General features: G+C 37.3%; 1 protein-coding gene across 21 annotated transcripts; it reads left to right on the top strand.

The window, feature by feature from the left end:
- The first annotated feature begins 33 nt into the window (after positions 1-33).
- Positions 34-27,919, top strand: tbc1d5 (TBC1 domain family, member 5). 21 transcript variants are annotated; one of them, XM_084423200.1, is made up of 23 exons: positions 34-161; positions 9,419-9,467; positions 9,562-9,661; positions 11,273-11,318; positions 11,452-11,560; positions 11,680-11,769; positions 11,862-11,936; positions 12,045-12,112; positions 13,303-13,405; positions 13,571-13,659; positions 13,823-13,873; positions 14,005-14,074; positions 14,170-14,342; positions 15,751-15,893; positions 16,243-16,349; positions 17,030-17,115; positions 17,238-17,527; positions 18,056-18,118; positions 19,158-19,366; positions 19,551-19,647; positions 19,735-19,814; positions 25,667-26,023; positions 26,737-27,919. In XM_084423200.1, the coding sequence occupies exons 3-22, from the start codon at positions 9,565-9,567 to the stop codon at positions 25,979-25,981; spliced, it is 2,361 nt and encodes a 786-aa protein (XP_084279326.1). In that variant the 5' UTR covers positions 34-161; positions 9,419-9,467; positions 9,562-9,564; the 3' UTR covers positions 25,982-26,023; positions 26,737-27,919. The 21 variants fall into 21 exon arrangements, with proteins under 21 accessions (XP_084279326.1, XP_084279337.1, XP_084279327.1 ...); XM_084423211.1 differs by having other exon boundaries at positions 35-153; positions 25,667-25,969; XM_084423201.1 differs by having other exon boundaries at positions 35-153.
- The last annotated feature ends 60 nt before the right edge of the window (positions 27,920-27,979 follow it).

Here is a 27,979-nt window from a genome sequence, read left to right as displayed (position 1 = left end):
TGATATCTGACCTCGCTCACAAGCTTGAGGCTTCCCGTCTGGAGTCACGTGCTTGATCAGCTGTTCTGCGGCACATCCGCCTTGACTCGCGCTAGAGTGTTTACATGCAGACTGCACTGGGCAGAATGGGCAGACCCGCGTGAAGCGTTGCAGGTAAATAGGTGAGCTGAATTCCCTTTACTGCACTGAAACTCTCTTTTAAGATTGTCGTGGTGCTTATCAAAACTAAATGCTGGGACAACAAAAGTCTGAAAAGTTATGCAATGATTCATATCGGAAGTGTGGAGCTGCCAGCCCCGTTAGGCCTTTAGACTCAAGAGCTCCATCAATAAATCCAACTTTAACATGTTTTCTGTCGTAAAGCGTCGGGGACAGTCATATGAGTGATTATAACGACCACTTTGAAATTTGTCTTTGATATTAAGGCTGTAGGGGTGCCTGTAAGTTTCAAATTTAATTTAATTTAATTTTCCACATTAGTCCACAAATTCAATGTCTGTGTGATGTAATATACATATCCTTTAATTTTTCTCTCCATTCTTTTATCCTGACATTGGGGAAGATGTTGCGTTTTGTTTAGGAACTGATGGGATTGATGACTTGTGTCCTTCCTCTATTTTTAGTTCTGCTTAGGGATGCTTCATGAAATCTTAGTTCTCATGTCTGAAGGATGTTTCCCCTACATTTCAGAATAACTTATGCGGGTTTTATTCAATGGTTGATTCTCAAATTTTTATGTTTGGTCTTATGGTCACTAACTACAGTAGGTGGTTACAGTTTTGCCTTAAGCCAGTGATTATTTATGCTGTGACTTATCGACAATATGATAGCTGATATTTTAAAACTGTATTGTAATGTCCGTTTAAAATTTAAACACGTTTGATGCATAACTTATAATTGAGAACATGGATAACTATTTAATGAAAGCAGAAAAGATAAGTATTTTTAAATCCATGAAATTAAATGTGGCATTAAATAGAAGTTGTCTTTTCTTAATTACGGTTACTTATATCCGAGTGAATCGGCTTCTCAAACAAGAAAAAATGTTGGGCGTGACTTGATTTTTGTCCATTGGGAATTGATTGGATGGTTGTGGTTTGCTATTGCTGTGATCTGATGTGAGTGACAGGTTGTCCCGCCCTCGCGCCAGTGAACGTGTCATCAGAGAAGAGAAGATATGTAGAGCAAGAGAACTTTGTTTTTATTAAAGATTACAGGGGCACATTAATAATAATAAATTAAAAAAAATGCATGGATAAGTCTTTTATAATAAATGCTGCAATATTCAATAAAAAAACAAGAATTGTCAGTTTATTTTTTATTTTTCTTTAAACCATGATATTATCTGTTTTTATTATTGGATAAAATACAGATGCTGATAATAAATAGGCTACAACATTTAGAAGAAAAGAAAATTAAGCATATCATTTATATAGAATAACTTAATTAATTAGTTTATTACATTTTTTCTTTACCTACAATTTTGTCCTGCGCCAGCTGAATTTTAGTGACTCCCCTGCTGAGAATTCATTGATCGTGATTCCTCTTACTCCTTTAATATTTTTGATTTAGTTTTGTATGTAACATTATAATCTATTTGTGAAGTAGGACAGAATGATTTTTGAAGGACTAGGCCTATATGATTGGCTTTGGACCTGAGGGCACACAGTCTGAACAACAGAAAAAGGCTTGCCAGGGCATCACAAGACCGGCTTGCCGCCTGTTAACACACACACACACACACACACACACACACACACACACACACGCACACTTCTGAGTTAAATGCCTGTCATGATGCAGTATCTAATGCATACAACGTCAGATTACAATTACCTAATGACCTTTGGTTAATTTATGTTTGAAGAAAGATGTACTCTTAAAGTCCTGTAATATTGTAAAAGCATCCTTCAGTTTCTCCGCTTTGCATTTGTGATTGTCTTCAGTTTATAGTGGGCTTTTTCAGACAAAATAGAGGGTGTGTGTTTGTGGTTGTCCATGTGTGTGAATGCAATGTATATTAAAGAACAGGACTGTAGCGTTTTTGCATATGTGCACATGCTTTTCTTAAATATGTTCTGCTCTAATATTTTGACCAAGCATAGGCTATTTCTGCACTTTCATAACATTGGGTTTTTGAGTTCATCCAGTAGCTTGTTGAATTCCTAGGAGTCATGTGATAGGTGTTGGAGGTCTGCTCTGTAATTGGCTGATGAAGTGAAGGCATGTGAGTGTGTTAAAAACAGGTTTAGATCTGGTCTGCTTCTGTAACCCTCATTACTGCTACCGTGTGCTGCACCCACAGGTGTTCAGATTGAATGAGCTGCTGGGTTTTTTCGGAGGATTATTTTGTGATCCTAATTCACAAAATACTGTAAATACTGTTCTGGTTTCTGCAAGTTTTTACTAGTCTAAAATAACTTTCTTTTTAGCATTCCTATTTCTTTATCTTGTTATGTTTAGGCCTACTTCTGTGAGTAATTTTTGCTCTGTTGCTTCAATTTGGTTTTGCACAGGTTTCTATTTTAGCATTCTCACAATAGTTTTTTGGTTCCTCATTTCTTTATCTAAAACACACACACACACACACACTTACACTTATAGACATGTGATGGTATACAATTTTCATATCACGATAATTGCTGAAGCTTTTGTCATGGTATACGGTTTTATCACAATATTAATTTAAGTTACAAACATATCCTCCTAACAGGTTTAATAATTGTTTTCTTATAACAAAAACAACTCTGAAAATGTATACAATAAAACAAAACACACACACACACAAAAATAAGATTTTTTTTATAATAAGAATAAGAGAGATTTAAGTTCAAAGAACTATAAAAAAAATCTGAACATTTTCAGTCAATATCTAGGGCATATTTTAGTCTAGATTTAAGTTTAAAAATGTTTGAGGAACAAATGTTTGAAAATAAATAGCTTACTAAGTATACTATTAAGGATTTAAAAGGGTCTCATTATGCCCTTTTATGCAGTCTTGATTTTGTTTTTGGGGTGTACTAGAATATGCTTTCATGCTTGATTGTTTAATAAAAAACCTTTTTTTTTTTTACATTATTACAACCCTCCGTCCAAAATACGATTGGTTAGCTGGCCCTGATTGGTTAGCTGGCCCAGTGTGTTGTGATTGGCACCACTTAGCAAGTTTTCCGGAAATGTCACCAGTTTCATCTGCTCAGGTGTAAATATTAAGGATGGTGTAAATTTCAAATCAGTTCAAGCCTGATTCAGACTTAAAGGACTAGTTCACTTAAAAATGAAAATTCTGTCATCATTTACTCACCCTCAAGTTGTTCCAAACCTGTTTGAATGTCTTTCTTCTGCTGAACATAAAGGAAGATATTTTGAAGAATGTCAGTAACCAGACAGTTGATGGAGCCCATTGACTTCCATAGTTTTTTGTTTTTTTTCTACTATGGAAGTCACTGGGGTCCATCAACTGTCTGGTTACCGACATTCTTCAAAATATCTTCTCAAAATTCAAACAGGTTTGAAACAACTTTTTCAGAAGTTTTTTTTCTTCATGAACTATTCCTTTAAGAATGTTAACAAACAAGAGGATCGTTCAGAACTGATTTCATGCACAGACTTTGCAAGTACGGATTTCACAGGACGTTCCAGAGTGGTATTGTTTTTCCTTATACATTTTCTTATACATTTTCGGTACGTTTTACTCCATTTAATCATGATATTTGTGATTGTGATATTGTGACAAGATATTAGAGCTTACAAAAGATTCAGTAAACACTACATCAATACTGTAGTGTTAGTTAGCAGGCTAGCAAAGGCAAAGCTTTGCCCTTTGTTAAAATCATAGCAACTACATAAAACTTATAATTGGAACTGTTAATAGAAAACACAACTACAAATAATAAGATACTTACAAATTGTGATCCATAAACAACAGATTGTCTAGCCTAGAAATCTAGACGCACTCTAGCGGCAGCAAAATGTATTTTGCAGCCAGGGTAGTCTAGCAACTCTACGTTGACTTTCGAGCTGGAAAAACCAAACTCTAGTCAGGCCAATCAAATCGTGAATCGAGTCGGTGGGCGGGCTTAACATAATGACGGCAGAGTTGTGACGGTTCTGCGTGAATTCCCTGCTACTACTTTTTTTTTTTTTTTTTTTTTTTAAGCTTAAGCAGATACAGGCATTAACAGTTAATGTTCCGAGAGCCTATCGTGATCTGCAGCTGCTCAGGACTAGATATATAGGATAAGTGGCATTAAGCGTCAAGAGGTTACAGTTTTTTTGCTAAGGAGGTGTTTGTTTAGTCTCTTCTTGAAGGCCTGAACATTCTTTGAGGTGATTTCACCTACTACAGTACAGGGGAGGCAGTTCCAAGTTATTACAGCCGAATGAAGAAAACTCCTCCCCAAGCATTTGGTGTTGGACTTAGGGAGTTTTAGGGCGTGACTTGGTCGTGCTCTCCGAGTGGTTCGGCAAAGGAGATCAGGTGGGGGTAGCAGAGCTTTGAGATCCTCTGGACAGTTTTCAGTGTGCATTTTGAAAAGCACAGTTGTTGCTGCAACAGTTCTACGATGGCTGAGCTGGCTGATTGCATATTTACTTGAAAACAAAGAATGGCGGCTGCTGCTGGCGAACAGCGGTCTTTCGAATCGGCTTTGGCCACGACTCTGGAGGACTTGGAGTTAAGCTGTTCTTTGAGAAAAGAACAAAGAACGGCACTTAAGTCATTCTTAAAAAAGGAAGATGTGTTCGTAGTTTTGCCGACCAGATACGGCAAAAGTTTAATCTATCAACTAGCTCCGCTGGTGGTAAAACGCTCTGGTTGGTTGTATCCTATTGCGTGCTGAGGGAATTTGAAAGACAACCGTTTATCCCGCCCCTCGGATTGAGCCGTGCCAATGGTGAGTTGCCAGACCTAACATCTTGATGTAGGTCTGGCTTGCCAGGCTACAGATTGTCCCAACAAAGTGGGAAATGCTCCATTTCAGGAGAAACTTTTGTGCATCCTGCCCAACATTGTACTATCTTAGGTTCTGGAAGCTGTTCTCCATAAAATGTGTAGCACAAAGATACATGTTTTGGTTATAATGTTCTGGACCGGCGTTTAAAATCAATTGTAACCACTCTCGTCAGCTTTAGGAAGGTCAAACACATGAGTTTTGGAAACGAGGTGGACAAAACAGCATCTCTTTGGCTCTTTGGAAAATTGGGTTGTAGCTCGTTGTCTACGTTACTATGATTGTAAATGGGTATCATTTGTGTTAACAACGTTTGGCTCATGGATATATTGATAATTTCTTTATATTTGAGTCCAAGTTCAAACACTATGAAACGCTCCATTGTTAATGTATGGAGCTGTCTGAAACACTGCCAGCGGGATATTAAACAGGAAGTATATGTCCAAGCTCACAACAGTTTTTGCGAGGGAACGCAAATATCTTTGTGAGGGAACGCAAAGATTCTCGGGGGAACGCAAAAGATTTGAAAAAATATTTTTTTCTCCCATCTCAAATTTGTATCCACTACCACACCCATCTAGGGGCTCTGTAGTGAACAGCTTGTAACAAACTTAAAAAACAAGACCACCCCTGACTTCTTAGGTTGGCTATTGGCGCTTTTCCATTACCAGTACCGACTCGACTCGACTCGACTCGTCTCGTCTCGTCTCGTCTCGCTTTTCGCTCCGTTTTCCATTGCAGATATTACCTCCACAATAGTACCTGGTCGTCATAGCGACGACGCAGTGAATAGTGACGATTCTCTCTGACCAATCAGCAGTCTGCCGTGTTTTCACGTCACATTTTAGTATCGCCTCAGCTCGCTCAGAACCCCGCCGTGATACGAATAAAAATACCTGGAAGCAGGTACAGGTACAACTTTTACACAGTGGAAAACCAAACAAAGGCAAGTCGAGTCAAGTCGAGGCGAGCTGGTACTGTGTAGTGGAAAAGCGCCATATGAAAGCCTCTACTACTAATCCAAAGGATGTGATAATTACGCACTCTTCCGAGAACCTCTCTTCTGTTGAATGACGTGTGAAATGAATGCTTGTCTTGCAATGACATATTAATGTGTCATGGAAAGAAAAGGGATTAATTAAAAAAAATAGTCTGTAGGGCTGCACAGTAGGTGCACTAAACAAGCCTAAACAGACATTGAGTGAGTGAAAGAGAGAACGACTACCTGCATCTGCATCTGTCTTTGTCGTATATTCATGAAAAAAATAAGTTTGCCATGTCTGAAGAGCGAGGAAAGCGATATTAGGGTGTGTTCACACCTGTCTTGTTTGGTTCGATTGAATCGAATTCAAGTTTGTTTCCCCCCTTGGTGCGGATCTTTTGGGCATGGGTGTGAATACAGCTTTACACTCGGGTGCGGACCAAATAACCATACCGAGACCCAGCTGAAGAGGTGGTCTCGATCCGGGACGCATAAAAATGCTGATGTGTTCAGCAAGTTCAGCGAACGGATAAAGGAGAGGGGCATTTCCACCTAGTGGCGTGACAATGTAACCTGCACTGACTGACAGCCAGTCTAGAATGCGTAGAGGCAAGCAGTACTCATGCTGAATACTATTGGGAAATATCAGCAGTCTTTGAAAGCCTCTCGTCCAGTCAGATTCGAGGATCGGAACTAACGGTTACACATATAATAATAGCCTAACCAGCTTATTGTCAGGTTTATGTTCTGTTATGACGACCCTTATTTTGACATTATCTTGTGTTTCCTTTAGTTCCCGTTTCCCCGCTCTGTTTAGTTTCGGTTTCATTGGTTACTAATTATGTCCTTGTTTGCTGCTATAGTTGGATTACTAATAAAGCCTGTTTTGTTTTTGAAAACCACCCTGCTGACCACATTGTAACACTTAGTTATAGCAAAAACATAAAAATGTTTTAAAAAATCACCTCAAGGGAAATTTCTTCACCACGACAGCCCTAGCGTGCAGCACATATTTACATATTCATCTTAACGTTGCTCTCATTTGCGTGGACCGCGTTGGGATGTTCGCTGCAATGGTATTTCCGACTTTTTACTTCTAAGTGAAGAACGAAAAAGAATTTCGCTGTGAGTATATCGGTGAACTAAATCACGCTCTGTCTCTTGTACGTCACGAGTGCGAGCACTAGCAATACATTTCTGTCTGCAGTTCACTTAACGGCCACCGGTGTCGTGTTGCTAATAACAAGGGTTTCTTAATTCTACATATAGCCCCTTAAATGGGTGGGCTAAATAATTTTATGGAATAACCGTTTAATAAAAGCAGTAAGCTCATGTTTCATCTACCAATAAATAATATAATTTTTTTTATTTAAATACATTTTTAAAGATAATTTTTCCGTTTTTATTCTTTTTTTTTTTTTTTTTTTTGTTATAGAAATGGCCACCCTAATGTACATTTATATGTATACTGCCATAATCAAGCTTTTCTCATAGATTATGCATGTGTATAAGCACATACACGTATACAAGCACAGGAAATGTTGCATCTGAATCAAGTACATTTTCTCACCACAGTTATTTGGTGCAGTGATAAATATTTATGTGTGTGTGCGCATGTGTGTGTGTCTTTGTGCGTGTGATCACTGCGCATATGTTTATAGCTAATGAAATATGCAAGGATTCATTTGGGGAGTGATTGCATCAGTGCTGCCTTTAGCCTGCAGCTGTGACAGTAAACGCAGTAGTTGCAGTGTTAGAAACAGATAAATATTAAGGCAATAGTTTCATGCTACACCAACCAAACATTATTTAGGTAATTCTAGAGCGAGAGCTATTTCAATTTTTTTTTTACTTAATAATAGGCTATTTATTTTTGTGTCTTAATTCTGTTGAATTCCTTTTGTGTGAGGGATCTTGCACGTCCAGTTCATTATTATTGTAGTGTTCAGCATTTTTTAATTATTATTCATGTGTCTGTCTGTCTTGACTTAATCATTCCTGTAGTTGTCCCTGAGGCTTTATGCTAATTTCCTGCACTGTACTTCACTGCAGAGGATCCTGGGATTTCCCACTGTACCAGAGAACTAATGCATAAATCTAATTGAGCTGGACCAATGAGGTCTATAATAACTGGAGAAAGCTATCCGTTAGCATTCCCGTTCATCACTAAAGCAGTTTCTCAGCTGGTGCCAGACGTTCTGTCGTCTTTGCTAATGAAATAATTATAATTTGTTTATTAACATTTTGTTATTTTGTCAGGAAACAAACTTTTGAATGACTGTCAATGAAGAGTGATGCTTTTAGCTTACATAAGATGCAGTTGTTGCTGTTATTATTATTATTTAATAATGATAATAATATGATTATTGTTTTTATATTATGTTATTTAATATTTATTTAATATTTGTAAAATAAATTATTACTTTTTATTCATTGCTTTGATTTAATTTTTTTGTGTGTTTGTTGTATCACCCCACTTCCATCATTTCTTTATAGCCTAGGCTATATCAGCTAATAAACCCCAGTTATACATAATGAATGAGTTGCACAGGCTGTACGTTGTTGTACTGAAATTTTTAGATCGGTGTTTATTAGTTTATCTGCATAATTGATGAAGGACGTTTGCTGGAGTTTGTGTGTGTCAGAGTCAGAACCACCTCTTAAAAAAACCAATGTATTTAGGTTTAAAAATAGGGGGGAAAATGCAGACAGGCCGTTTTTCCCCTCCTTTTAGTGGTCTAATGCTGTCACATCAGAGCTGTCTGGCTCTGAATTTTCTGAGCTGGGATATTTTTGTTTTATTAATGGCTGGGAATCACTTCCAGACAGCGCTTGGCACCGCCAGTGTTTGCTCATGCACCCACAGTACTGCAGAACAATGATACCACAGATACAACAGATCAAATGAGCGCTGTTTTTGTTTCTTTCTTTGAGTCAAGACTGTATGTTTTAATTCACTGCACAACTGTCAAATGCTAGCATGGCTAGTTATTCTGGTAAATGAATACAAGAGTTGGTATAATGATCCTGAGGTGATGGCACAGTCGCACACACAATCCAGTTAAACGTTATTTAAAGAAGCGTTGCTGGCACTCATTAAAGTTGCTTGCTGTCATGAATTTAAGTTGAGTTGCTGGCAATGAAATCCATTTATATTCTGTGCCACAATTAGCAGCTAATCTCAGACTTAATTACAAACTGCTTTCGACTAAAATTAAACAATGTGATTAACAAAATCTTTTTTCTGTATACCAACCAGACATTATAAAAGCTACGGTATCTCTGCCATGTTGATCCGAGTTACTCCTAATCAGCCCTGAAAAGTCGATGATGAAGACATTTTGTCAGTTGTTCGTTTTGTTTGTTTGTTTATTTCCGTCACACTGCTTCATGCTATCCAATAGTTTAATATGTAGGCCTAAGCCATTAGTATTGTTAGTTTAGTCTGTTTATTCATTTGTTTTGCTCTGTTGTTTGTTTTCAGATTAATGGTTATTGGACTGTGGTCTCCACTGCGATCAGGCCTATGAGACGTGAGTATCCACACAATACCTGCTGTGTAGATGTAGTTCTTGTTTTGCCTTGTAGTGTCAGTTGTGGCTTCAGCTCTCTCTGTTGTTTTATTAGGACATGCAGCACCCAAATTTTGAAACACGACACCCGCTGCAGCAGGACGAGCAGGAGACTGGTTACGACCCTCTACAGAACTACAACAGGAACCGAGACCGTAAGACACCTAATACATTTACATTCAAATTAGATTGATATTATTAACTGATATCTGATAGCGATTAACTGATATTCTAAGAACAAAAAGGCATTAAATCACATTGAAGCATTTTTGAAATAGTGTGCAAAACTACAGACTTGCAAGCAAATTTCTTCTGTCTCCTAATATAGTCCTAATTTATCCAAATATTTTTCTAATAGCTCTTCTGCCAAGAGAAACTCTGGAATGTTGTTCACTCAGACCCAAAGTCAGACCCGAATGTGAACAGAGTGAAAAAGGGAATCTTAATATACAGCAATAATAACCCGCCTTCAAACACTGTAGCTGGTTCGTGTTGTGTACATGTCGAGAATATGCTGTTTTCTGCTCTGCAAAAGTATATTCTCTTTATACACTTCCAAAGCATGAGGAAGTGAAGAGTCGGTGGTTAAGTTATCAGTTATTCACATTAGTGCTCAACTAATGTATGCACCATTATTGAAACGGTTATTGGTACAGTTCCCACATGTGCAACGCAATTTATTAGCAATATACACATAGTGCAATCAGTTTTTTTGCCTTTGATGCATGTAAACCTGTTGTAAGAGACCTCCAAAGCTTTAAAATAGCATAATAGGGGCACTTTAATTAATGATTTTATTTTATGAACCAATATAAAAATGCATGGTAGTTAACAGCAATATTTTATTTATATACTGTACCGTTCAAAAGTCTATACGAATTTTTTTTTAACGTTTTTGAAAGAAGTCTTTTATGCTTACCAAGGCTGCATTGATTTGGTCAAAAATACAGTATTACAATTTTAAAATGTAATTTATTTCTGTGATGGCCAAGCTGAATTTTGAGCAGCCATTACTCGTCTTCAGTGTCACATGATCCTTCAGAAATCATTCTAATATACTGATTTGCTGCTCAAGAAACAATATAGTTTTATTTAATTAGTTTGATAGTTAGGTTAATAAAGATATAGAAAGACCTTAAGATAAATACTTGTGGACTTACAAAAGTTTGAACTGAAAATGATAACTTCACGCTCATTTTAAATTGACCTATGATTTTAAATGATCTCATGGATGTGGCTGTTGTGGGTCATGGTCATAGCGGCACAAGCTGCTGCGGTAAATGTGGCGTCATTCAAATGACTTTGACAGTCCTTTTATATTTACCCGCTTTAAATGCATATTGCCCGTCATGCACAGTTTCCCTAAAGCAGACGCCGTGGGCCCGTCATTGCTCCTTGCAGCTATATTCATGTTTATTTTTACTAAAATATTTTAAAATATAAAAAAAATGCCCACAGAGACTTTTTTGAGACTAATTGAGTCTTGAATTGATTTCGCATGGACCATTTGGATTTATGCAGTGAAATTAATCAAACTTATGAAAAAAAGAAGAAAAAAAACCTATGATTGTATTATTAATATGCAATATATTGCCTAGTGCTATTCTGCACTATGAAAAAAAATATATATAGTTCAGAGTTCAGTGGATTCCAGTTGAGTGTTTAGGTCAAATGTGATCAACTATCTTACTTTTAGATTACTTAGATTACTTTTAAGTTACTGTCTTAACTATTTTCTCAGTGTAGTTTTGTTTCTTTAATTTCAGGAGGATCATTGGATAGTGCTGTTGAGTCCACGTTTCAGTCATACAGGTCTCTGTTCATTTCACTTTCCCTAATGTCACAAAGCACCAGATATCCTCTCTGGTTCACATCTGCAACTCAATGCTGTGTGGTGAAGGTGTAACTCTATCCTATAACTTTCTGTTCGACGTGCTCCTTACAGAAAGGAGTGGGATGATTTGTTCCAGAACAGTAACTACCTGGCGCGGATCAGGCAGGCTGGCATTATTGGACGATTACGGAGCAGCCGATTCCGCAGCGTATGCTGGAAGGTAATTGCTAACTGACAGCGTGCAGATGACAGACTTAATGCATGAAAATTGTCTTTTTGTTATTACTGTGTGTGCAACTTCTGTGCCAAATGGAGTAGCTTTGGTTTTGTTCATTCCAGCTTTATTTGGATGTCCTGCCAGAAGATAAGACTCAATGGATCAGTCGAACCAAGGAGGTCAGAGCACAGTACGAGAAAATCAAAGAGACGGTATGTGTGTGTGCACACTTGTATGTGGTCGTGATTTATGTGTCTTCAGTAGGTTTTGAGACTATATCATGATTGTTTGTCTTGAACTGCAGCACATTACAAACCCTCGCAAAGCTGCAGGCCAGCAGGACCTAGTGGTGAACAACCCACTCTCACAGGATGAGGGGGTGAGAGAACATCCAATTCAGTAAAACCATAAGAATGGATGGATCTGTCCATTACGGTTTGATTAACATCTTCATCTTTTTCTGTCTCTTTGTGTCTTTCTCTTTCAGAGTCTCTGGAATAAGTTCTTTCAGGATAAGGAGCTCAGGGGTATGATCAAACAAGATGTTTTACGAACGTAAGTTTGTGAACAATACACATACACTACCATTCAAAGGTTTAGGGTCGGTAAGTAAAAAAAAAAAAAAATCTTTTTAGAAGAAGCCTCTTATGATGAGTGAGCACCAAGCCTTCATTTACTTGATGAAAAATACAGTAAAAACAGTATTATATTATGAAATATTATTATAATTTATTTTAATATATTTTAAAATGTAAATTTTTTTCCAGTAATGGCAAAGCTGAATTTTCAGCATAATTACTGCGGTCTTCAGTGTCAATGATCCTTCAGAAATCATTCTAATTTGGTGCTCAAGAAACATTTCTTATTATTCTCAATGTTGAAAATCTTTTTTTTTGCAGCATTGTAAATGTCTTTACTGTAATTTTTGATCAACTTAATGTGTCTGCTGAATAAACGTTTTTTTTTAGTTTTTTTTTTACGTGTATATCTTTTTATTTGCATTTTTTACTCTCATTAAATAAACATATACTTAACATTATATTAAGGATGCATTCATATTCAAGCATTCAAACATAAGTCTTTGGATTAAAGGTTTTTAAGATAAATCAGTCAGAAATTCAGTCAAGTGTTAATTAATTGTCAAATATTGATATGTAACTGGATTGGGTGTTGAGGGAGGAATTATGAAATATTCTGGTAATATTAATATGTTGCATAGGTATCAACATATAACATAAATGTTCATTCAAATAATTAAAATAGAAATGTATAGATACCAAAAATGGTATAGGTGAGGTTACATTAATTATTGGTTCTATCATAAAGCATGCATAAAACAGTATATGACACAAAAGACAATAAACAAGACAGTAATAATTATACATATGTCCTGGAGGTATGCATTTTCATTCATAAAAGGTTTGCCTATGAATTAATGTTAATAACTTTTTATGGGCCTTATGTGTCTTTCCTATGGGAAAATGGAGAGAGAGTTGACTCTCCACATTCCTTTTGGTCGTAAACCTTTGCTGCTATGTTAATCAGAGGCCTGTTCTGCCTTTTTGGGGAGTTAGTTGCTCTCTTGGGGTTGTCCACAGAACTCTAACACATAGTTTGCTTGTTGGGAGAGGGAGTTTTCTGGATTATTCATGAACTATAATGAATAATTGTGTGTCTGACTGGTCTAGACACTACAGATACAATACAATACAAAACAATATTTGTTACCAATTGATTGTCTGCAGGTTTCCAGAGATGCTGTACTTCCAGGAAGAGGATGTCAGGACGAAGCTGACTGATATTCTCTTCTGCTACGCACGAGAGAATGAGCAGCTACTGTATAAGCAGGTTTATACACACTTAATGATTGTGACAAATACTGCCACACCATAACATAACTTGTCAAACTGGCTCAGTCGATCTTGTAGTGTAATTTTGCCAAATTAAACATTTACCTCTACATTATCCTCTTGTTTCTCTCATCTTCATCCCTCCTTCTCTGTCTCTCTACAGGGCATGCATGAATTACTTGCCCCAATAGTGTTTGTTCTCCACTGTGATCACCAGGCGTTTCAGCATGCCAATGAGACGGCCAATCCCAGGTCTGACCTATTACCACACAGGCGAGACTGTCTACTGTCATACAGATTTCTGAAGACTTGCTCAATTTGTTACGTGTTTTGTTTCAAATTTTGAATCATTATTAATTGAATTTTCACTATTTCTTAGTATGTTTATTTAAACCATATTGTACCTCAATTGCAGTGAAGAGATGAAAGTCCTTCTGGATCCTAAATTCCATGAGCATGATGCCTAGTGAGTAAATGTCACATTATCACACTAGATCTTAAACAGAATTATGCCTCGATTAACCGCATATAGTTGCTAAACACACTTTGCTCATTCTGTTGCATCTGTCTCTTTGTTCTTCATCAAATATCCCACAGTGTCATGTTTTCTCTGCTTATGGAGACAGCAGAACCCTGGTTCAGCAGTTTTGAGCGGGAGGTCAGAAAGGTACAATGGGTGACTTTACGTCAAATTAATTGCTTTGATATTTTGTCAAACTTCAATCTTGTTAACATGACTGAAGTGGTGTTTAAACATTTCAGGGCAAAGAAGAGATGTTAACCAGCATCCCCTTTGCGAGACCACAGGACTCTGGCCCTTCTGTTGCTATTGTGACCAAAGTCAACCGAATTCAGGACCAGCTAGTAAAAAAACACGACATTGAACTGTACATGCACCTCAACAGACTAGAGATAGCACCCCAGATTTATGGCATGTGAGTATGAATGAAGTCTATTATTATTTTATTAGGAGCCAAGCACCAAAGTTGCTGTTGCTACTATTGTATCTGTTAGTATTCTTATTATTATTCTTCCTCCCTATTGGGAGTCTACAGCAGCCCTATGTAGTAACCTTAAGTAGGAAAATTATAAATTTGCATGCTTGTACCACTAGTGGTGGTCCTGAATAGTAATCTGACCAACTTTGGAACCTTTTAGAACCAACTTAATACTCTCGATTACTCTCCTCATGCTGATCACATTCAATATCTTGCATTAAGACTCCGCCCATATATACATATATCCGCCCATATATATATCTATCTCAATATCAGTCGTTGTCAAAAGTTTACATACACCTTGCAGAATCTGCTAAATGTTCATTATTTTAACAAAACTAGTGCAAAATGCCCGTGCAAAATCAGTTTTGTGTGTGTTTTTAGTAATTGTTGGTTTGGTGTGTTTGAGTGCTGATTGTTACAATTACACAGCAAAAGTTCAGTGACATTTTTATTTTGTGCTTGTTAGAAAGCACGCAGTGAACTCTGAGAAAACGCTATGCTTGAGCAAACAGTTTGTGAATAGGCTACAACAAATGATGCCCGTGAAAGAGACTGTGAATGCATTGAATAGGATATGTTTAGTTGGTGAATAGCATAGGCTACTATTACACAGTAGAGATAACATCAAGCGCACCAGAATGAAATATAATATTCAGAAGTAAACAGCATAGCTGACTTACAGATTCAGTTAACATCCACAAATGAATAAGCGCGTCGATTCAGGGAGCAGTGCAAAGTGCCCGTGCAAAATCAGTTTTTGTGTGTGTTTTTAGTAATTGTTGGTTTGGTGTGTTTGAGTGCTCATTACAATTACACAGCAAAAGTTTAGAGACATTTTTATTTGTGCATGGTAGAAAGCAAATACTGATACTGACATAATGACATACTATAAATGTGGAAAATTGAACTACACTATTCAGGGAGCAGGCTACACAGTGAACTCCGAGAAAACGCTACTTAAGCTCCGCTGCTTTCTTCAACCCTCTCTGTCTCTGGTCCTGGGCTGTGCTCACTCAGTGTCAGTGTGAGAGGGGGAGTGGCCAGAGGCTAGACCGCCAAAAGGCAGTGTGTGCTTCTTTTACCGATATATATATTTACCGATATCTTTTGCATTTCTAATCCAAACTACGTCAAACTTGGCACTGCACTAACTCGTGCCCGTAGCGAGACACCTGTCAAGTTTGAAATCCATCGGACTAACGGATCGAGAGATATGCGAATAACAGACAGACAGACAGACGTTCCTGTAATTTATAGATAGATGTTAAAGTGTTGTTTTTATCAAAATTAGTCAACTTTTCCATCAGCTATACATTTTCTGTTTCTGTGTGTTTGCGGGCAGTCGCTGGGTTCGACTGCTGTTTGGTCGGGAATTTCCCCTGCAGGATCTGTTGGTGGTCTGGGATGCTCTCTTTGCAGACAGCATCACTTTGGACTTGGTGGATTACGTGTTTGTCGCTATGCTTCTGTACATCAGAGATGCATGTAAGTTAAATTCTCTCTCATCTGTGATTTGTTCATAACACAAACCACTGGAACACAAGATACAGACTTACTAAGGCGTAAATAAACGTTGGGTGTTCACCTTGGAGCTCTATGGATATCAAGCAATACGTAACCCACAAAAAGAGTCATCAGTTTGTCTGGTCGTAGCGCATCACTGCCACCTACATAACCAATCTAAACACAGGAGCTAATGACATGCAGATGAGTTGGCTTATGCCTGTTGGCATTGAACATGTATGAAAATGCTTTACAAAAAGCTCTAGGAGAACGTTATCAGTTTATTTAAGAGTCCAGTAACTGTATCGTTCCTGTGTTTTTCATGTCGTAGTGATCGCAAGTAACTTTCAGACGTGTCTCGGCCTCCTGATGCACTATCCTCCTATTGGAGACATCCACTCACTGCTCCTAAAAGCACTATTCCTCAGAGACCCTAAGGTACTGTCAGGCACACCCACTCTTTCATATTCACTTTTAATATCATTAAAAATAATAAACATAAATAAATAAATATATTATATTATATAAATAATAATAATTAGATTACAAATACATTTGTATGTGTGATATTAATTTATTAAATAATATGTATGTATAATTACATAATTACAATATAATAAAAGTAATATAATTAGTCATTTTATTATAATTTATTCTGGAACTTATTTTATATAAGTTTAGGGAATTTATCCCAGTGTCCCAAACACAGATTTAAGATAGCTTGACATTCAAAAGCAGAGACGCTCTATACTGCTGAAAGTACAGTATGTACTCTGTATAACTTATTTTGGTTACACTTTACAATAATGTCTCATATGTTAATGTATTAACTAACATGAGCTAACCATGAGCAATACATTTGTTACTGTATTTGTTAATCTTTGCTAACATTAGTCTATAAAAAATATAGTTGTTCATTGTTCATGTTACTTCACAGTGCATTAACTAATGTTAACAAATACAAATTTTGATAATGTATAAGTAATTGTTGAAATTAACATTAACAAAGAATAATAAAGGCTGTAGAAGTGCAGTTCATTATTAGTTGATGTTAACTAATGAATCCTTATTGTAAAGTGTTACCCTTGTTTTTGTCATGTCTTTTTATATAATTTTAGAATAATCCAAGACCAGTAAACTACCAGTTCCAGCAAAACCTTGACTACTACAAAACCCGTGGAGCCGACTTGGTCAACAAGACTCGGTATTTTGTGTTTTTGTGCATATTATAACTTTGTGCACATATATTCTATGTATTATATAAAAATATTAAATTATATATATTTCCAATTTAGAAAATATTTTCGTTCTTTTTTTTTTCTACAGGGCCAGCAGTAAAGCAGCACCTCTCAACATTAATAAAGTATCCAGTTCTCTTCTTAATTTCGGCCGGAAGCTCATTGCGCCGATGGGAAGCGGCTCCAGCGGTATCTCGCCAATTAACAGCGAGGTGATATCAGCTCCTCCCCTTCAACCTCCATTGCCACAACCATTGGCCGAGCCTCCATCATGCACTGCTCCGGCAAATACGCAGATCAAATATCAGCCGCACACACAAACGCAGCATCAGCACCGACTGCTGAAGTCTGAAAGTATGCCAGTGCACCTCAGCAAAGGTGAGCACTCGTTTACAACTTTTCAACCCCGTATGCCTATTGTACAGCCCGATTGGCTGCATCCGAAATCACATACTTGCCTACTATATAGTAGGCAAAAAATAAAAAGTATGTCCGAATTCACAATACTCACAAAAGAGTAAACAAAAAGTACCCGGATGACCTACTTCTGGCGTGATTCTGCAGTGAAGTGACGTAACTGAAGCTGGTAGGTCACATGATAATGACAACATGCCGAATTTAGTACATCCAGATTACATTCATACTACACACATTCATACTATATAGAACATACTTTTTTAGTGGTTGTGAAGTAATTACTTATTCAAAATTATTACCTACTTAAGAGAGGATGCAATTTTGGATGCAGCCATTGTGTTGATTTTAACCATATACCTCCAGAATTGATTAATACTTCAGTGTGCATGGATTATTATGTGAATGTGTACATGCATGTGCTTAAACATAGTTACATGTGACAGAATAGGTGTGTGCTGTAGCCTGTAGCCTTACTCTGCTGTCTGTTAGACATAGGTCCTTGTGGAGCCTCTCAGATATCTCTCCCTTCCCAGATTCAGTCTGATACCCCAGGTAACTGCTGCCATGACGATAGCAACAGCACCAGAGAGTGCATGCATGCTTTATAAATGCTTTTTTATTTGATTCTGTTTTTGTATGTTTCTTTGTGTGCTTTTACTGTGACGTGTCCGCTCTGTAATGCATGCATGTGTGTCTGTGTTCAAATAAACTTGGTGTAATCATGTATTTTGTAATGAGTCATGCTGCTTTTTCAGTTTTAAAAAAGTTCACCCAAAAAGAAATGTATTTGTATTAATTAATCCTATTAAAAGTATATATAATTTATACTACCATTCAAAAGTTTGGGGTCCATAAGATTATTATTATTATTATTATTATTATTTAAAGAATTTTCTTCTGCTCACCAAGGCTGCATTTATTTGATCATTAATACAGTAAAAACAGTAAAGTTGAAATATTAAAAATTTAAAATAACAATTTTCTATTTGAATCCATATTAAAATGTAATATATATTCCTGTTATGGCAAAGCTGAATTTTCTGCATCTTCAATCTCGCATAATCCTTCTGAAATCGTTCTAATATGCTGATTTGATGCTTAAGAACAATTTTTTTTTTTTTGTATAATCAATGTTAAAAACATTTGTGCTGCATAATATTTTTGTGGAAACCATGATACATTTTTATTCAGGATTTGTTGATGGATAGAAAGCTCAAAATAATTATTTTGTAACTTCATAAATGTTTTTACTGCAACCTCTGATCAATTTAATCCATCCTTCCTGAATTTAAAATGGGGGGGGGGGGGGGGGGGGATTTCCTGACCCCAAACAATTCGATATTGATTGGTAGTCTCTGAACTTTCCATATCCGTGTTTTGTTAGTTATCTTCATAGTCCAAAGAAAATCCTCCTGTTTTGTTTTATTTCTGCGTTACCTGTGATTTACTGCATGCTGTGCGATTGTGTCTCAGACTCTTCATGTTATTTATCTAGCTTATGATTTTTTAAATTGTTCTGTTATCTTTGCTCTTTGGTTGTCTGTTCTCATAGGCTGCCTGAGACAAACTTTTGATGATGTCTACCTTGCAGGCCACACCCCCAGGACCATTAGTTCCTCCCCCAGCTCTGAGAGTTTGTCTGGTGGGCGGGACCATGCAATGTCTTCCCCTCCTCTCCCTGTGTCCACGGGGCGAGACTCCAGCACATCATCTCCGCCTTCCTCTGCCTCAAAGAAAGACTCTTTCTTTAATATCAGTCGCTCACGGTCCCACAGTAAAACTATAAACAAGAAGGATGCGGTAAGCAACAAATTTCGTTTTTGCTTTACCAACTTTACCATTTGCATTCCCAGGCTCTCATTTTGTTTCCATTCTTTCTTCATATATGTAAATTACTTGGAGATTATGTTGTAGCTCCTGTTAATGTTTTATTTTATAGGTGCTATATGTATGCTAATTTATGTGTATGTATCCTTACACACAGGAGGAGCTGGAGGCCCAGGTGTCATTTTTACAGGGTCAGATTAATGACCTAGAGGCCATGAGTAAATATTGTGCCAAGATGATGAACATGCACATAGGTGAGTCACTGAGCTAGTCAGTCATCTCTGCACTCACATACACACTGGTGATGGAATTGTAATAATTGTGCTTTGATTAATGGACAGGAAAAATTCAAGATGTGATACTGCAGGAGCATCTGGAGAAGGAAGATGAGGTTCTGGTGTCACTTGCTGGACTAAAACAGGTATGACTCAGGTCTCCACTTTGCAAAAAAAAAACCTGTAATAATACGATAAACACTACATTTTGAATATATACTGTATATAACAATACATTTTGTGTGTGTGAAATTAAAACTTAAAAATATTCACCATTTTCAATCAGTGTTCTCACTTAAAATAATTTTGGTAACACTTTACAATATAGTCCCATTCAAATGTTGAAATGAAATATCACTTTTTGAGGGTGAGCAAAAACGCACCGTTTTTGTGTCTGTCCCTTTAAATGCAAATGAGCTACTGCTCCTGTCACAGAGGGCGGAGCTTCAAGAGCTTGTGTGTGTTAGCAGCTCCGATTACCTCACAAAGACACACTGAAAATTTCAAAAACTTTTAGCCTTTTATGTTCAAACCGGAGTCAGACAATGATAGAGAGACTCGAGAAGAAGTGACAACATGTAGAATGCAACAGGACATTTCTGAATGGTTAGTTGATGAATTTATATTGCTGATGTGGAGTTAACTATCTTCTAGTCATTGATTAGCTTATTCTGTCATGATAATCTATAAATCGGGTTCCTGGGGGTGGGGTTTATGTAAATTCTAGGGTTGGTGATGTCACTAACCAGGGAGCAATGTCGTGTAGTCCCTACCAGCTGTTTGTTGTAGTCCTTAAAAAGCGATTTCTTTAAAAGAAAATATCTCCCTTTGCTTTGAACTTTGAGCATTGTAACTTTGCAGATGTTGTTTATTCTCAAACAGCAACATTACACACTAACTAAAGTTAGAAAAGTGAAATCATAGTCAACCACCCCTTTAAAAGTATTTTTAGTTTTAGTTTAAAGCCCATGTTGCAGGGTTTTAAAAAAAAAAAATTATTAATATAACCTTGTATGAAAATACCATATGAAAAGTAAATTCAGGATTAAAAATTGTTTTGCAAGACATAAGGGCACAAATTTAATACAAAACGTGACAGTTTCCTTGACCGTGTTGAAAAACCGCTTTTTTCACCATCGCGTCATATGACGTCACATGAGGGAGTCGTTTGCCGGCTCTGCGTTCGCTCAGTGCGGCGCATAGATATAAACACTAGATGTCGCCTTGTATACGGTAGTTCATTGGAACATTTAGCATTCAATCAAATATTCTAAAAGATGTATTATTAATAATAATGTTATTTCAACATAATATCTCGTTATTTCGACATAATATGTGTGCGTGCAACAAGCAAGATGTGCATTTGTAAATCCGGTGACACGCGTGAATTGATTTTTTTATTAATAAACTAGTGTTTTCTTACAGTGTCGACTCGGCTGCAAAGATGAAGTTGACGATCACCATATTCATAGTGAACGCGCGAGAGAAATGCACATAATGGATTACATAATCAGAGAGTAGCCTTTTTCTTTTCGTTTTGAATTATTTCGTTTAAAGACATTTCAAGCTTTGTGTATTTGATGTATTTCTCATGTCTGTGTGAGGCATACACTGAGTTTCGTTAAGTTAGGATGAGATGCGCTCCAGTTCACGTGCAATGCAAGTGACCGCGCGGGCGCCTCCATGATTATATTGTCTGTTCGTTATATTTGCTTCTTATTAATTAGGCCTAAATCCAGGCAATTGTTTGATGAAAAAATGATTAAAATTAAGATACAATTTATACAAAACGAAATTCACTTTAAAAAAGGCTTTAAACAGTTGACATTTTCACAAATTCCAGTGTCCTTCCACACCTCCATCCCCAGTTTGCAAGGAAGAAACAAGCCCTTGAGCCCACTGTATCCTTGTGCAAAACGTACACATACATAGGATTTGTGGAATTCTGTGTATAATAATCATGGATGTACTGTTTGAAGATTGACAGGGAGAGGACAAGCATACTATTAGGACTGTACTTACAGGTTACAAGCGCCACACTGTTGTTTTTTTTTTTATTAAAAAGTTTGAGTACAATTGGTAAAAAAAAATCAAAAGTTAGGAACAACACAGCCAAAAGTGGGTATTGAGGATCAACTCCTGCATATTGTACATTTTAAACACAAGGGTTATTTTCAAATAATATCTAAAGAGTACAGCACATTCAGAATTAATTTTGACGGTCCGCCGTCAGCATGTGGTTCGGCCGCCAGCGGGAAACATGACGCTCACGGATCCGTCAGAGATCACTTATTGTACATCTGTTTTACAAAATGTGCCTTGTCTTAATTTAATTCATTAACATATCCTACATAAACTTGTAATGTAATGCATTTATGTGTTTGTTATTAGTCTGCACTGCAACCGACACTTAATATTATTATTATTATTATTATAAATATAATATATTTGAGAGAATTTTCGCGATCCATTGCTTTCCTATTGTTTACTTTGACCGCTCTCCCTCATGTTACGTCACTTCCGGTTCGGCGGTTTTCAAATGCGGAAGTAAAATTCTCTCACAAAAACAACTCCAGAAGCCTAAATAGCGTTTTATAAGTATATGTTTATATTTAAATCTAGTTCCTACATTATTTTTCTATACATTGGCTTACTGGGTACTCTAACCTGCAACATGGGCTTTAACTAAGGTAGTTAAAGTCCCCCTGTTAAAATCAAGCTTTTAATGTTGTTTATATGTCTATGTGGTAGGGCTGCACGTTTTCAAACGCGCCGCAACCCCGAGATAGGCGTAATTTGCGGGTGAGACATGTCCCCACCACTATTTTCTAAGGTCGATATTGTCCCCACCACTTTTGAAACATCTCGCGGCAGGAATACCAATACAAATAAACAAAACATCTCCAGTTAACTAGCAGAGCATTCATTTCATTCGTTTTTTTTTTAGGCGATCTAGCGCTGAAATGTTTTGTTTTTTAAATCAAGTGATCAAAGTGCTCGTTGCCGCTGCGATCGAGAAGGGTCTTGTAAAACGTGCTGAGGTATTATTAATTCGTGGCCACGAAACAATTCACCTGAATATTCACCAATTCACACACCAAAAAAAGGAATAAAAAGCTGTACGAGAATAGTCGGCCTTCACTGAAGAGCTATCTTCACAGGTAAGAAAAACAGTTTAATAATTATTATTAATTCGTGGCCACGAAATAATTCACCAATTCGCAAAAAATAGGTCTTTAGCATTCACTAATTAATAGTATCAAACTGTTTTTGGCCACGTTGTAATTCGTTAAATCAAAATGAGGGAGGGAATTTGTTCAACGTGTCCACGATTTATTAAAACGAGGGAACAAATAAGTCGTCGTAACAACTAATTATTTAGATCAGTGGACAGGGCGCATAAGAACAAACAGTGAGAGAGCCCCGGCCGCGCGCGCGCGCACTCTCACCGCCTTCAAACAACACGAGCGCTGTATTGCTCTCTCTCCCTCGCGCATATCAACACAATAGTAAAAGGTCGGAAGACCGATTGTGTTTTATAGATTAGTAGTTTGTTCAGATAAAGTGTTTGATTAGCAAGTACATGTTTAGGAAATGCATAATACAAATTGTATGGGTTAACGTAACGGTAAACGGACTCTGCGGGTAAAACTGTTGTGATGAATTTGCGCATGCGCGGGGTAAAACTGCTGGGGTAAAGCTGTGGCTCTGCGGCTCTGCAGACAGATATTATTGTGCTGCCATCAGTGGCGCGGATACTATTTGTTTCTGGCTCGCGCAGAGCCTTCACTCTCGGACGCGCGCTTTCTTTGCCCGCTTCATATTAGAAAACTGGTCTAGCGGTCTCTGGTGGTGCAAAAATGTATTACACCTAAATTCAATGCACGCCATTGACGCCACTTAACCGAGCAAAATGTTTCACTCGGTTACGCAATTTTTAACGGTTAATCGGTTAATCGGTTAACCATGGACACCCCTACTATGTGGTGCTTTTAATATGCCTTAAGACAAACCATGTGCAAATTTATGTCAACAGCATTGCTGAGTATTTTATACTTAAAACTGCAGTGAAAAAAAGACTCAAAAACATGGTTTGAAATTGCTGGTGTTTCTTGCGTCACAAACTACCTTGTGACCAATCACGTCACGAGGGGGGCGGGCTTTAGCATATCATCATTACTTTGCTGCAAAGCAGGGGAGTCTCAAGAGAAGCCAGGATATGTGTCCGACGTTGTAGAGTGTGATGCATAGAACACATTGCCATTCTGATACATCGACTTGTAGACGAGCCTGTATAATTCACTCTTCCACTTCATCTGAATCAGTTTCTGGTTCAAACATATATTGTGGAGCATTTACTACAGTAAAGTTGTCCGAGTGGATCTCTGTGCTGGTGTGAGAGAGTGGAGGTGGGGTTAATTTGCATATTATTGGCTCCGCATATACTAAATGAATCAAGGGTGTTGAGTTAAATTCAAGCTATTTTAAGGCATGAATCAAAAAAAAATTACAGGAAAAAAAAGATGAGTTTTAAAGGAACACGCCGACTTTTGGGGACTTTAGCTTATTCACCGTATCCCCTAGAGTTAGATAAGTCCATGCATACCTTTTTCATCTCTGTGCGTGCTGTAACTCTGTCTGACGCACCCACCGCTAGCCTAGCTTAGCACAAAGACTGGAGGTAAACGGCTCCAGCTAGCATACTGCTCCCAATAAGTGACAAAATAATGCCAACATTTTCCTATTTACATGTTGTGATTTGTATAGTCGCAGCGTGTACGAATAACAAGGTCACATGAGACACAACCATCTTCTAACTGTATACATACTGGGAACTATATTCTCAGAAGGCGAAGCACTGCTACTTCTGCGGAGTGATTTACTCCAACTCTGAGCGAACTCTCTGCTCGAAGTTGGAGCGTGGGGAATTGCTAAAAGTTCCCAATACTTCAGGAAAAGCTGCATTTTGAAAGAGTTTTGATTTGATTACCACAACAAACAATGAGCCTGAAGCCTTCAACAGTGGATGCTATTCTTTTTCTTCACAACACTCGCGAATAAACAGTGAATGAGCCTACTCAGTTCAACAGATTTTTTTTATATTTTTTTATATTTTTATTATTATTATTTAACGTTAGCCAGTTGGCGAAGAGTTCTTTGAAACGTTGTTCTTCAGTAAAGTTACTTAACATCAAAAAAAGGTAGGCCATAAATCTTTATTTACTGCTGGATCACATTTGGCTAATATTCTCTACTGCATGCTTATGCTTCTCTGTAATGGACAGTCTGTATTAATGTTTGTGGGCATAATTGGTGGTGGTGGTAGTTATGTTTGAGGCCTATAATTTTTTTTAACCTAGTTGTGTGTATGTGTGTGCGTCTAGCAGAGACAGTGCGCGTCAGAGAGAGCTTAAAGTGATATTGATGTTGGTTTGGGCTGAAAAATTGCAGACGTTTTCGGGCTGGGGCCGGATTAGGGCTTGAACACCACGGGCCAGGTCTCGGTTATAAGGGCTGGTATGCTAGCTGGAGCCGTTTACCTCCAGTCTTTGTGCTGTGCTAGGCTAGCAGTGGGTGCGTCAGACAGAGTTACAGCACGCACAGAGATTAAAAGGGTATGTATGGACTTATCTAACTCTGGGGGATACGGTGAATAAGCTAAAGTCCCAAAAAGTCGGCGTGTTCCTTTAAGGGATAAAATTATTGACTACAGGGGGACTTCAACCAATGTTAACAAATAGAACCTTATTGTAAAGTGTTACCACAGATTTTTACTGTCCATTTATTTATTTATTGGTAGATAACCATTCAATAACCACAAAATAAACCCCTTCAGAGTGATACAAAATCTCAGGGTTTATTTTTCAATTAATAATTAGCTAACTGTACAATTGATCTTACATGTATGAGAAAAACTGTTATCTAAATGCAATTATAACTTACTCTGCATTAATATATAAATATAATTAGAGGTCTCTCTTAACCATATTGTCCCCAGATTAAGGACATCCTGAAGGGGGCTCTCAGATTCAACCAGAGTCAGCTGGAGGCGGAGGAGAATGAGGAGATCTCCATAGCAGACGATCACTACTGCTCTAGCCAATATAGTACACTAAAGGACCAGAGTGATCCAGACGCAGCTGGTTCTACAGACGGACAACAAATGGTTCCAGAGCGCTATGACCACCAGGAAGGAGACATGGTAGCAGAGAAAGAAGAGGAAGAGGAGGAGGAAGAGAATGAGGAGGAGAAGGTCAAGGTCTTGACCACTGAGAATGTCCCCACAATACCAGAGCCACAGGTGATCATATAATCATCTTTAGATGATTATAAAAAACAGTTTTCATGTGAGCAGGTACATGCACAATCTATAAATTCATTTCAAGGTTATACTTTAGTAGACCAAGATTAGGACCACGCAAGATTCATTTTGTGACAAATAAACGCATGTATTACTGTAAAAATAAAAAAGTATTTTATATATTAATATCAAATAAGTTAAAGGCAGTACAGCAGAAATACTATTACAGTCTTTATATTAATTTTATTTGCATGTATTTCATTTGTGTTACATAATGAGCATGGGGAGGGTGGCGGATTCATTTATTGTGTCATAGAATAATAATGATTAGGCTAATAAAATGGCTTTTTGAAATGGGATTTTGCATGGGATTAACTTTATGGGCTGTCAGTCAATAAAATTTAGTTTTTATTTAAAGCAGTGTTATTTTAGTATTATTAATATACTACTATAAAATGTATATATTTATTTTGAATTAGCTTGTATTTTTATATTTTAGTTATTTTTCATTAGTATCATTTTATAATGTTTATATTTCTATTTAGCTTTAATGTATTTCTATTTCAGTTTTAGTCATTTTAATACTTAAGCTTTATTTTATTTTTGGTAGTTGCCAAGGCAACATTTTATAATTTTCATTTCAGTTTTTCATCTAATATTTGATTTTAATTTCAGCTTTATTTAAATAGTTTTAGTTTATTGTAACCTCCATATGTTAACACGATTCACCCAAACACCAATTTCATACACACTTTTTATTGTCTTAGGCCTCTGAAGGGAGAAACTGGGATGATTACATCTTGGTCTCACAGGATGGCGAGCCATCAGAGAGTGAGGAGCAAAGCATAACCACCACGGCTCCACTCTTTAAGCATGTACGAGGCCTAAACAAGGCGGATTTTCAAGACCCTCTGATGGGGACCACGTCTGGGTCCTCCAGTCCAGATGACGGCAGCACTCACAGCAAGGACTCTGACTTCACTATTGTTAATCCTACTGACCTTTGAACCTTGATTTACCCTAAATATGACTGGACCCATCATTAACACTTAAGAAACTCTGCTGGACATTTGCACATATGAACTCAGGCTGATTGCCTCATGTGCCCCCATGCCCTCATGCCCTGTAGCTCAATCCCTAAACCACACGTTGTGTTTCTTAAATCCTGGACCTCTGGCTGTGTATTTAAAACCATCCTAATTCAAAATAACTCTTTTCTTTGTGCTCCAAATGTGAGGCCCTGGCCATAGATCCTTTGCTCTGTTACATAAATGTGGTATCTAAAGCCATAAAAAGCAGCCTTGACTTTAATGAGATTTTTCATTCTGTAATTTTCTTTGAAAATGTCCTAAAGGTTTTGGACCGCATCTTGACGTTTATGTAGAAAACCTATATTAGTTTTCTTCTAAATCAATATCCTGTGAAATGCATTTAACAGACACTCTCTGCCTCAGATAAAAGCTATATTCTGCTTCAGTTTTCCCTCTATCTCTGTCTTTGTCTCTTTTTAGGGGGAACTGGCTTTTGTGATAAGGATAGGACATTGACAGATGCTCAGTCTAGTAGTAGAGAGCGCCTTTTTTTATGAAATGGACTGAGTGTCTCTCATTCACTCTCATCTTTATTGATTTTCCATGAACCAGTGCCTGAGCAGTTGTCCATTTTCCATTTTTGGCTGTTCTTTTTTTAAGATCGAGATTTTAGCCCATAGACCACGACATAGTCATTTGTTAAATTATGGATTTTTCTTTTTCATATTTGTCACCATTTTTAAGCCAATGATATGTGAAGCTTTTATGTTCTAGTATTTCTCTGATGTCATTAGTCTTGTTTTGTCTTGGTTCCCGTGGTAACTGTGTATTGTTTTGCACATGACACGAAGGATGTTTCTAATACTGATATCCTATTAACTCTGGATGAATAAAAAGCATTACTCTTGTCTAATCCAAAGATCTGTGCACGTTACAGTTTCTTTTTACCCTGATGTTATTTTTAGCCATTTATTTCCCT

Source organism: Rutilus rutilus, assembly GCF_951802725.1.
Source record: "Rutilus rutilus genome assembly, chromosome: 11".
In the NCBI taxonomy this organism is placed as follows: domain Eukaryota; kingdom Metazoa; phylum Chordata; class Actinopteri; order Cypriniformes; family Leuciscidae; genus Rutilus; species Rutilus rutilus.
Note: the sequence above shows the minus strand (reverse complement) of the source record. Positions and strands in the feature narration are given on the sequence as shown.